We start from the raw sequence: 13,242 nt of genomic DNA on the forward strand, positions 1-13,242 counted from the left end.
ACCACGCTCGGAGTCCATCCCCATGGTTGAGACCACCACTCAACAGCCGTGCACCGCCAATGCCCCACTCGTCGTGCCGCTTCCAGAATCTCACAAATTTCCAGTGATTAATTTTCAATGCAAACTTTTTCTAGATTTCTAGTACAATAACTACAAGAAATTCTGCATACAACAATATGTGTAATACTTGCCAACCTTAAAGATAGTCATACAAGTTAATGGACAAATTGTCTTCTTATTGCATCTATTTTCCTCTTGGAAGCAAAGGTCAGACCAGAATATGCAAGATATTGTGGTACCGAGGCTCTGGAACCTTAGGGAATTTATTTTTCCTAGAGACGTCAATTATATGAGAGGCATGTCATTTTACCCCTTGAATCTTTCGAAGGATCCAGTCGCTTTGGAGGAACAGAAGGTGAAAGAGACCAAGAATGGGCGATATGGCTGCCTGGTTATTTAGTCTTTTATGCTCAGGCAGCTGTAACAGGTAAATGTCACGTACAGAATCTTCTTGATCATATCTCAGATCTCTTCCAGAATAATTTGATTTCAACACTGAATCTCTTATGACATAATGTAAATTTTACATAAACAAGTCTCCAATATCTGAAACTAAGATTCTTTCCATGCCACTATAACCTTTGCTAACTATTAACCATAGAGGTCCCTTTTGTGCTGGAATTTGTAGCAGAATGTTTCGTCTCCTCGCCAAGAATTTGTGATGAAATGTCGATCCATACCCGTGCTCATTGAGTCTAATATCCAGCAGTAAAAATAAAGCTGGATTCCGAATTTGAATTAAACGTGTACATGTGTTTTAAAATATTAATTTATACGAGACACAACAAAAGAGTTTAAAAATTGAATCAATGTCGCAAAAGTGAGCCTCAAACATCAAGCAAGATGGATAAAATAGAATGTCAAACATTATATAACAGGGAAAATGGTGCCCAAAATTTCAAGTTCATGATCTCTTTACTAACTGCAAATGCAACAATTCAATTGAAAAGAGCTATGAAATCCTCGAAGATGCAATGTCAAAATACCAAATATGCTTTCCAGCACAAAGTAACTTAAACTTTGATTGCATACTTTCTGATTGGGAAGTACATTTCTTTCTTCTTCTGTTTCTCCGTCTTTAATGATGCCTGCACAAGGCCAAGAAAGAAGAAGAAAAAAAGTTAAAGCAAGGCAAAATGAGGCGAACTTCACATTTTTAAAAGTTTATAGATGAAAACTAACTTGTTCCATATGGGAAACTGCTTGAACCAAACAAAGAATTTGACGGATTCAAATTCATAAATTTTAACCAAGTTACACTCAAATAGTCCAGGTAACTTTTAAATCCATGTGTTCCGAATAAAATGCTCCAGAGGACGAAATTATTCCAAGTTAATGAAAGCCACATTTACAATGTGTAATTAAAAAGCTCAATGTAAAAAGTTCAATCTAAGTCAGTAAGAGATTGTGTAGAATACTAAGTACATCAAGATCAATGTTCTGAGTCACTCTGTAATATTGTTGCATCAATTCAATCACTGTTTGACATTGCAGGATTTATCAAGCTATACATACTAAAATAAGCCGAACATAATCACAGGTAAGATTGAAGATTTAGAGAACCCACAATAAATCACTGCAACAAGACGAAGCAAACTACCAGCAGTCATTAGCAACAGCAATCTTTCAATAATAAAAAAGACCAATTAACAAAATGAAGAAATTTGATTACAAATCATTACAATTCAGCCATTAAAAGAAAATGATTACCGAAAAATGAAAGCAAGAGAAAAAAAATTATTAAAAAAAAAAGTATACTACAAAACCTGATGCTTGGTGAGACGGCGGCGGATGGCACGTGTTTTTTTAGGACGGAGATCAAGAGGCAAATACTTCTTGTTCTTGTATACTTCCCTCAGAGCAGCCTTCTGCTTCTGCGATATCACGGTCAGCACCTGCGCAATTGAGAGCCTCACCACCTTGATTTTCGAGAGCTTGTTCGGAGCGCCTCCGGTCACCTTCGCCACGCGCAGCAGCGCAAGCTCGGCCTTCAAATCTTTCAGCTGCGCCAATAGATCCGCCTTGCTCTTCTGCCGAAGCTCGTGCACCTTGATACGAGCTAACAACAAGAACAAATGTTAAATCATACGAATAGTAATTAAAAAAAAATCTAATTCAAACATAGAGAATTTATCATCGAATTGAATGGTTTAGTATCTATTCGTACCCATTTCTTCCTCTTAGGTCTCTCAATCTGCCTCTGCCGTCTGGGAGACGGAAAGCGTATGGGGGATAAGTAAAACGCTGCTGTCAAAACCCTAATTTACGATCTTTTGAGCCCATTTGGGTTTTTGGCTGTTTGGGCCTCAACCCAGTAAACTATATTTCTCCAAAGCCCAAATGTAAAACTTAAATAACTCTTCCCACCCCCAAGTAATGGCTTGCTAAGTGGTTGTACCTTCTCCAAATTCCAAATCCAACAAATCAATTCTTAAATTTCCAATATGCATCTTCAAATAAAAAAAATTTTAATATGTGAATAAAAAAATCTAATGCTATGGGTTTCTTTGGATATTATTTTCAATAAATTTTTTCTACTTTTGCAAGCTATTTTTAACTGTTATTACGATGGTTGTGGTGAGGGTTTTGATTTAACGTGCATTCAAACATACGCATCTCACTTGTGGAGAGATATTTATGACATATTGTCCGTTGCGCCATTTGAAAGGTGATTATTATCTTTGACTCGTATTGTTATTATCCACACTTTATACACAAATTAATTCTTAATTATTTCTTGGTTATTCTTGTTTTTGTTAGGATTTTGGTCCCGTGAAACATGTGAACATTAGATTTCATGTCATTAATCTCAGTTCATAACAGTTTTTTCATTAATTTCTTGATAAAATTTTCGTGTAAGATCGAAAATCCTTTTAAGGAAAATGAAACGCTATAAATTTTCGAGTAAAAAAAGCTGAGCCAGATTTTTTAGGATTCAAAATAATTAGTCAAGTAAATTATAAGCTGTCGTCTAACATTTTGATAATGTAGCCTTGAAACTTTTTATGAATTTAGCCTAACACATCATTGTTGTCCCAAACAATCATTTTAAAAAATTTGCAATCCAACAATTAAATATATTTCCCAAATCGGAAAATTAGAAGATAGCATTTATCAATTTGAAGAAACATACGACTCTGTGGAAGTGCAAATTAAGCAGGATGCATGTTATAAAAGAAGTAGAAAAAATTGTAATAATATGATGTGTGATGAAATGAAGCACGTCACATGCATGTGAGTAATTTTGGGAAAGGATGGGGTGAAAGCCCCAATTTCTATGTAATGGGATTTTTCGATAATTCAGTTTGTTAATTTTTATGTAATTAAAATTTTCGAATAACAATAGATTATGTACTTTTATGTTACTAAAATTCAATCACAATATTTACTCGATGGTTCGTTATTACACTTTAGAAAATCACGAAATTGATTAGTTGGTACCTGGATTATTATTAAAATTTTACATCTACGCTATAAAAAAAAGCTGCAAGAACTTTCTTAAGTTGTGTTTGGATGAGAGGATTTGATTTAGAGAGACATTTGAATGATAAATTTGAAATGATACTGAGTTTGGGTGTATTTTAAATCAATTATAATTATTATTGCATCTACATGAATTATTAAGGGATGATTTAGAATCCACCAAACCTAAATTCATCCCAAAAATCAAATTGATTTGGAATCCATAGCTAAATTATTCCATTCGAATGCAACTTTAGTGTTTCAACTGATGTACAGTAATATAAAAAATTAAAATGCATTGTTGTATCGATTATATTTTTGATAATTGATCAAATGTTGGACCTTATAATTAGACACAACATCGCACCAAACAAAAATCTATTTCCCACAAACTCGAAAAAAGAAAAAGGTTGCCAAAAAATAAAACAATTAGCTTAGTAGGATATGAAAACATTAATTTCGATCCCTTATTGTATTAGGCACCAAATATGTAAATGTTAGAGTAGGTGTCCAGCAAGTCAACTTGTGGTTTGAGCTTTTATTGACTCTAATGTAAAACAATCTTTATTTAAATAATATTTTACAATTTTATTCAATTATGACATTATGATTTATCAGTATACTCATGCAAGCTACATAGATAAAGTCCTTGAATATAAAATAGGTACCATGAGGTCTACCTCGCAACGTAAAATCATGAAACTAATTAAGAAGTGTACCGTATATTTTAAACAGGTTTCTATTCGAATCAGCCGCCTAAAATAAGGATAAAAGTCGCTTGAGCTGGAGACTAGCATCTGTGATGTAAACGCCATATTTAATTGGCAAATGCATGAAGATGTCCATCCATACAGATGGATGATCATATGATGATACACTGAACAAACCTCCCTAGGAATGTCCAAGTGATTCTCACTTATCGAGTATAATAGTCTGCGGTTATGGTTGTATACCGTTAGTCCTTTGAACTGGGACAATATAAGGGTTATATGTACTATCATGCACTTTGGTCCGTTTACCGACTCCCTTGAGGGTCATCAGGTGGTGAGGTTGGGTGTAGTTTCAAAATACGTTGGAGCAAATACATTGTAGTCAGTGATTCACCATTTACCTACGGATAAAGATATCCTATGTGATCTAATTAGTTAATAGTGCAAGAAATCTCTGGCCAGAGTAAGATATGTACAGTTTGGAAAGGTGTTTCCTCAATTGCACGTACCATGACACTGTTACTCAAAGATAAATCATATCGTTATCTTATTCATATGCAACTCTCGATATACCAATGGTTGCAGATTCGATCGAGATATATTAGTTGAAATGACCGTATTGTAGGCTAACTATGACTTAAGGTTCTTGCAGACACTATCAGTGATACCTAGGAGATCATGGAGCGATGCTACTAGAAGATTTTACCATAATCCGTTGGGTGCAATCAGAAATGAGTTCTGACATTCTTGATCTAGGAGTTGATGTAAAAAATGAGGCTAACTAGGGTAAACCCGAATAAGCATAGATGTTATTTTTGAAAGGGGATCGGTTACGGTGCCCGGTTGCGCAACGGAAGTTTTTAAAATTTGTTTCAACAAGAACAAAAACCGAGCACCCCACAAAGTAGTGTAGCAAATAAGCAAAACACAAAAATGACATTCATAGTGTGTTTAGAGATTTTTACCTATCAATCTTAAAATATTGATTATGGCTCCAACTTAGTTGTCAAACAACTAAGCTCTTCAATGGCAAGACAATCTTCAAGCTTCTAATGAGCACTCCTTGCTCAAAATTAAGCCCACCACCAACAAGCTAGTTCCCCTCTAATTTTACACTAGAAAAATTAAATGATTTATCTTTGAGAAGTGGGTGCATTCATCAACAAGTGAAGAAGCAAAAATGGAGAGAATTTGCCTTGCAAATTTCGGCCAACATGATGGGGAGGAGAGAAGGAATTGTTTTCTTGGTTGGGAAAAAAGTTGTTGTGTATTCCTAAGGCATGCCATGCCTTAGTTATTGAAAAAGTTGCCTCCAACCCTTCACCTACCATGCATGCAATTCTACTTGGGCTTGTAACAATTACAAAGCCCATGGACTTTTATTTAAATATCTCAAACCCATTTGAGATCATTTAAACTTTACTTGATTTTACTCAAGCCCACTAGTTGAATAATTATTTCCTATTGGGCTCTACAAGACCCAATATTATTTAATTAATTCAACACATGAATTAATTTAATTATTTGGACTCTACTAGGCCCACTAGGTTTAATTAATTCAACACTTGAATTAATTTAATTTAGTCCATAATAATGTTTGTGAAAATCACAATTTTCAAATACATTATTTATTTGGCCAACTTTTAATTTACGAACACTTCCACAAATTAAAAGTTACATTCCCCTCATAGAAGTTGTACTTCTATTTTTCTTTACGCTTATAAACTCCTTTATAAGCCGTTCAACACATTGAACTATTTTACTTCTCAACGGGATCTAGAAATCTAGTACTTGTGTAGCCCTCAATAGTTCATTGATACAACTAGACGTGGGTTCACATCTCCATGCGAGTCAGGAGTAAACATGTCCTTATACGAGCATACCCCAATTGCTCCATTCTTACTTATCAACTCCTTGATAATAAGAACGTCAGAACTCAAGTGTGATAGTACCCAACCAATCATGTTAAACGCCTAGCAGCATCGCTTACATGATTCCCTAGGTATCAAATGATAGTGCTTGCAAGAACCATTCAATTATGGTCAGCGTATAGTACGGTCCCTTCAACTCATATATCCCGATCGATTCGACAACTATTGGTATATCGAGAGCTGTCAAGGAATCGATACTATGTGTCATGTCGTAGTTGCATCGATGGTGTAATCTATGAAACCCATTTCATAATTACCACCATACTCTGATCAGAGATTTCGAACTACATACACATAGGATATCCATAGCCGAAGGTAAGCGGTGAATCCCCGACTACAATGCATTGAATCCTATATGTTTCGACATAACACCCAACCTTGCCACCTAATGACCTCATGAGAGTAAGTAAACAAGTCAAAGTGCAACGCTAGCATATACAGTCTCAATGTTGTCTCGGGTCATAAGGACTAATGGTGTACAACCATAAACTAGGAATTTTCCACTCGATAAGTTAGAACCACTTGGAAAGTCCTAAATGGAGGGTTGTTTAGTACACTCTACCAAGAGCACCTATCTGCATGCTCGGACATCACAATGTCCCCTACTAATGAAACATGGTACTCACATCGGAGATACTAGTCTCAAACTCGAGCGGCGTCTATCCTTCTTAGCGGCGGCTGAATTGACTAGGAACTGTTTAGAATATACAGTTTTCCGAATATGAGTTTCATGATACTCATCATATGAGCATCTCATATTCTTTCTACTATTTGTATATTCAAGGACTTTATCTATGCAACTAGCATGAGTATACAGTTAAAGATGTGCCAAAACAATAATTTCAAATATAACTAAAATAAAGATTGTTTATACATAGAGTTTCATTGTGAACACTCAGCCAACACTTGGCTCGATAGGCACCTACTCTAACAATCTCTCACTTGCACTAGAGCCAACTACCCATATGCTTCAAACCCATCGAATCGCGATGCTACTCGAATAATGGTCCAGGTAAAGGCTTCGTTAGTGGATCAATAACTTTAACTGCGGAGCCTACTTTGTCAATCGACACTTCTCCTCGTTCAACAATCTCTCGGAGGATGTGGTACTTTCTCAATACGTGTTTGGATTTCTGATGAGACCATGTCTCCTTTGCTTAAGCTATTGCTCTCGTGTTGTCACAAAACACCGGTACAGGAGCAACTCCATTAGGACTGACGCCCGACTCTTGGACGAAATTCCTTATCCAAACAGCCTCCTTTGCTGCAGCTGATGCAGAAATGTATTCGGCCTCAGTAATGGAATCCACACTAATATCTTGCTTGGAACTCTTCCAAGAGATAGCAGCTGTGAGAACCCGAGATATTTCGATCCAAGGTGAATCAATTAAGTAATACAAACTTGAAGTTTAACTCAAACTAAACCCTAAAATTTTCGTTTCAACTGGATAACTTGAATATTAACTTAGATTTCAGTAAATTTAACTCGAGAGAATAACTTCGAAGCTCGGAGATCAACTCAACATGAAGTCCAGCTGAAAGTAACTGCATCCATCGAAGTACTGTCACGGGAGGAATAAAACCCCAGCTCAAGGACTCGATCCTTCAGCTCAAAGCAGCTCAACCAAGCTTGTCCTAACAAGATCAAAAAGTGGCTAGGACATCTTTAATATGCAAAGAATGACTCTTGATGCTTGGATATCCTTTGACCACCATAATGAACATAATAAATTCATTCTTGGAAGCCAAGAAATCGGCCAAGGCTAGGTGGAAGGACCTTTTTTTTTCTATAAATACCAACTCAAGTGAATAAAAAATCATCCCACAAAGCAACACAAAAATTTCGGCCCTCCTCTCCCTAAATAGCTCTCGGCCGATACTCAAGGAAGAAGAAAGAGGAGTTCGTACAGTTCGAGTGCTAGAATTCTACGTCGAAGCGCTGCTGAAGTAAAGACAATGATTGAAAAGAATACGTCAAGTTGGTGTAGAATTTTCGAGAAAACAAGGTGTCAAAAATTCACAAATTTCGAACCTATTCCCAAAATACAAGTAAGTGGGCTTTTGTTAAGTATTTCGTTGTATTTTGCTCTTTGTATAAAAATATCAAGACATACTAATGTATGTCACTATTTTCGGAAATTACTGAGCACTACGTTTAAAATTTAGATCGATTACGTGTTCTCTTCTATGCTTCGAAATTCTTGGTTTCGCTGTGTCTGTATGAAAACTCTGAAATCTGAACATCTTAAAAGTTTTGCTTGTGACTTCTGAATTCTGTTGCATTGTTACGATTCGAATTTGAAATGGGATGAGAATTGTAATTCTGTCTTGCCCCCATTGGTGGGTCTAAGACCATGTTCTGTCTGGCCCCCATTGGTGGGTATAAAACCATGTTCTGTTCTGGCCCCATTGGTGGGTATAAAACCATGTTCTGGCCTCACCCCTTAGAAGACTAACATATTGGAGACAATTTGACCATGGAAATGAGATGAGTAACAGTATTCTATCCGATATGTTCTGTTCTGTTCTGAATTGATTTGATCTGTTTCTGAATTGCTATGAATCATCTGATAAATTCTGTCATTTNCCTGCCATATCCTATAAACATGTATTTTATTAATTTGTTTGCCACAAAGTATAATTAAAATTATTTCATTAAATTTTTGAAATTCATAAAAGCAAAAGTTTCGAAACAAATTGTAAATCAAATAATTCCTAATACAATCAATGCCTAGTCTAGAGTTCTCCCTCTACTTGTCTATAACCTCTTCATCGCCTACTGCCTCATTAATTTCTTCTTCCGTCAGGTTTTCTTCTAGTTGCTCTACGAGTTCTTCCATGTTGACCAGTTCATTTTGCAGGTGCTCAATGTAATTCTGCAGTTGTGTGTTGTGATGATCAAGGTTGTTTACTTGATCTTGTAGCTCCTGTATTGTTGATTGGCTTACTTTCTCATTGATTTCTTGATCTGCGATTTGTTCCTCCAGACGGCGTTGTGTTTTGAGAAGGCTATCGTCCCGGATTTTGAGGGTAAAAATCCTATCCCGAGCTTTGTTTAACTCTTGCTTGGTGATTTCGTGTCGACGTTCCGACTCTAGATGATAAGCGGCATAACGTCTTACGTCCTCGCGTAGTTTCTTCTCTTTCTCTCTGGCCTCACGAAGATCCTCCGTCATGCATACATTATTCCCATCTAACTGGAAATTATCTTTTTCGAGTTTCTCATTTTTTTATTTCAGTGTTTTTATTTCTGACTCCTTTTCCTGAAGTTAATTTTGAAGTTCATTTATAATGCGTTGAAGATCCATGTTGTTTTCCTATAAAAAACAATTTTATACATAAGATACTCATCGAATTTTTAAATATGCAATAATAGAAAGTTTCAAAATAATTTGGTACACACAGTATTTTCTTAGTCACAAATTTTATTACAACCCAGATATTATAATGCTAATCTAATCGAACATCTCTCCGCCATCGCTGTTACTGGTNGGCCGGAGATGACAGCGCCAGTAACAGCGATGGCGGAGAGATGTTCGATTAGATTAGCATTATAATATCTGGGTTGTAATAAAATTTGTGACTAAGAAAATACTGTGTGTACCAAATTATTTTGAAACTTTCTATTATTGCATATTTAAAAATTCGATGAGTATCTTATGTATAAAATTGTTTTTTATAGGAAAACAACATGGATCTTCAACGCATTATAAATGAACTTCAAAATTAACTTCAGGAAAAGGAGTCAGAAATAAAAACACTGAAATAAAAAAATGAGAAACTCGAAAAAGATAATTTCCAGTTAGATGGGAATAATGTATGCATGACGGAGGATCTTCGTGAGGCCAGAGAGAAAGAGAAGAAACTACGCGAGGACGTAAGACGTTATGCCGCTTATCATCTAGAGTCGGAACGTCGACACGAAATCACCAAGCAAGAGTTAAACAAAGCTCGGGATAGGATTTTTACCCTCAAAATCCGGGACGATAGCCTTCTCAAAACACAACGCCGTCTGGAGGAACAAAGCGCAGATCAAGAAATAAATGAGAAAGTAAGCCAATCAACAATACAGGAGCTACAAGATCAAGTAAACAACCTTGATCATCACAACACACAACTGCAGAATTACATTGAGCACCTGCAAAATGAACTGGTCAACATGGAAGAACTCGTAGAGCAACTAGAAGAAAACCTGACGGAAGAAGAAATTAATGAGGCAGTAGGCGATGAAGAGGTTATAGACAAGTAGAGGGAGAACTCTAGACTAGGCATTGATTGTATTAGGAATTATTTGATTTACAATTTGTTTCGAAACTTTTGCTTTTATGAATTTCAAAAATTTAATGAAATAATTTTAATTATACTTTGTGGCAAACAAATTAATAAAATACATGTTTATAGGATATGGCAGGTAGACCACCCCAAAACAACCGTAACCCTCGTGACGCCAATCAAAATGAAAATCCACCACCACCTCAGAGAGTAAACCTCAGCCAAGAAGATATGATGGCAATAGCTACTATCGTAGCTGCGACGTTGCAAGGATTCGTGAACCCATTAGCTAACGCCATCCAACCACCTCAAGAACCACAACCGCGTGGAATTAAATCTTATTATGAATCTCTAAGAAGGAATCGAGTTCCAACCTTCGATGGAAACCCAGACCCGGAAGTCAGTCACAACTGGCTCAAGAATGTCGAAGCACAATTGCATTTACTGGAAATACCTGAAGAATTGAGAGTGGAGGTTGTAACACCGTTTTTGGAAGACCGAGCTAGGAAATGGTGGGAAACTGTGTCGCCATCTTTGACAGAAGTGGAAGAGATCACATGGCAGATTTTTAAAAGAGAGTTTTTGAAACAATACTATCCAGCTGAATTTAGACTACAGAAGTTGGGCGAATTCGAAAGCTTCAAATAGGCTCCAGACATGTCAGTAATGGAGTACACTTCACGATTCAACGATCTAGGAACCTATGTCTCAACGATCATGTCGGATGAAACGTTAAAAATGCATCGTTTCAAGAAGGGACTCAACAGTCGAATTCAGTCGGCATTGGCAATATTCAAGCCAAACAGCTTTGCGGATTTGATGGACGCTGCAATGAGCGCAGAAACAGATATCAAACGCCGTGAGGAAGAAAACAGGAGTAAGAGACCGTTGGTCAACCAAACTACTCAAAATGGTCCCAAGTTTAAGAAGCCTAATCATTCAAGTGGACCTCCAAGAGGAAATTTTAACAGTGCTGGCCACACCGAAGGAAAGTGGTGCGATACATGTCGACAGAAGCATGTTGGAGAATTCTATCGGAAGACAGGTGCTTGTTTTAAGTGCGGAAAGGTGGGTCATAGAATTAAGGATTGTCCGGAAAACAAGAAAAAAGGGGCGGGGCCTAGCAAACAACATGAAAACAAGACTAATGCTCGGGTTTATGCAATCACCCAAGAGGAAGCTGATAACACCAATGAAGTGGTGGCAGGTACCATATTACTCAATGAAATGCCTGCATATGCTTTGTTTGATTGTGGTGCCACACATTCATTTGTGTCTAGAAGTTTTGCTAAAAAGCTTAAACTTAAACATGGTACTCTTAGTGAACCCTTAAGAGTGGCAACACCGACGAGTAAAGTAATTGAATCACACAAAGTGTATCGAAACTGTAAAATTTGTATCAGCAATCAAACTTTCAAAGCGGAATTGATTCAACTCAATAAAGTTGAGTTTGTCATCATTCTTGGAATGGACTGGTTGGCTAACAACCATGCCATGGTAGACTTTCAAAGGAAAGATATTAGACTTCAGACTTCGAACAAAGAGGAAGTCATATACCACGGAAAATCCAAAGAACGAAAATCTCTACTATCTGCCTCACAAGCCTAGAAGGCCATAAAAGGAGGTGAAGAGATTTATCTAGTAGTAATCTATGAGGTCAACGTGGGAGAAATCCTAAAGTTAGACGATATTCCAATTGTTCAAGAATTTCCAGATGTTTTCCCTGAGGAATTACCGGGGAAGATAACCGATAGGGAAGTAGAATTTGAAATCAATTTGGTCCCTGGTGCTGCACCAATCTCAAAGGCACCATAGCGAATGGCTCCAGCAGAATTAAAGGAGTTAAAGGAACAACTCTAGGAATTATTAGACAAGAAGCAGATTCGCCCAAGTTTATCTCCGTGGGGAGCTCCAGTGCTATTCGTAAAGAAAAAAGACGGGAGCATAAGGCTATGTATTGATTACCGGGAGTTCAACAAGATAACCATAAAGAATAAGTACCCACTCCCGAAAATAGATGATCTTTTTGACCAGTTAAAAGGAGCCAAGGTTTTCTCAAAGCTCGATCTGAGATTTGGTTATCATCAATTGAAGGTCAAAACTGAGGATATATCTAAGAATGCTTTCAGGACAAGATATGGACATTACGAATTCACGGTAATGCCATTTGGTCTAACAAATGCTCCTGCAGCGTTCATGGATCTTATGAACCGCGTATTCAAACCATATCTCGACAAGTTCGTGGTCGTTTTTATAGATGATATCTTGGTATATTCACCAAGTGAGGAAGAACACAAGGAACATTTGCGTCTCACGTTGCAAACGCTGCAAGAAAAGGAACTATATACAAAATTCAAGAAGTGTGAATTCTGGTTAAAGAGTGTGGCGTTCTTAGGCCATATAATCTCAGAATTTGGAGTGTCAGTAGATCCTAAGAAAGTAGAGGCAATTAAGGATTGGCCTCAACCGAAAACTGTAACCGATGTGAGAAGTTTTCTTAGATTAGTTGGCTATTATAGAAAATTTGTGGAAGGATTTTCTTCGATAGCCATTCCACTCACCAAACTTACTCAGAAAAACTCGAAGTTCATTTGGAATGAAGCTTGTGAAAGAAGTTTTGAAACCCTGAAGACGAAACTCGCATCTACACCAGTACTAGTTCTTCCCGAGGATGGTAAGAATTTCACTGTGTACAGTGACGCTTCCAAGGAAGGATTAGGGTGTGTGCTTATGCAAGAGGGTCAGGTAATTGCGTATGCCTCACGACAATTGAAACCGTATGAGNTGCGACGTTGCAAGGATTCGTG

The 13,242-nt window shown here is 37.0% G+C and overlaps 1 protein-coding gene across 1 annotated transcript; it reads right to left on the minus strand.

The window, feature by feature from the left end:
• Positions 1–908: 908 nt before the first annotated feature.
• LOC140966845 (large ribosomal subunit protein uL29) lies at positions 909–2,365 on the minus strand. The gene is made up of 3 exons (XM_073427116.1): positions 2,228–2,365; positions 1,827–2,119; positions 909–1,148 (listed from the first exon to the last, which is right to left on the minus strand). Exons 1-3 carry the CDS (start codon positions 2,229–2,231, stop codon positions 1,074–1,076), a joined length of 372 nt encoding a protein of 123 aa, XP_073283217.1. The 5' UTR covers positions 2,232–2,365; the 3' UTR covers positions 909–1,073.
• Positions 2,366–13,242: the final 10,877 nt, after the last annotated feature.

The sequence above is a fragment of the Primulina huaijiensis genome, chromosome 2 (assembly GCF_012295235.1).
Source record: "Primulina huaijiensis isolate GDHJ02 chromosome 2, ASM1229523v2, whole genome shotgun sequence".
In the NCBI taxonomy this organism is placed as follows: Eukaryota; Viridiplantae; Streptophyta; class Magnoliopsida; order Lamiales; family Gesneriaceae; genus Primulina; species Primulina huaijiensis.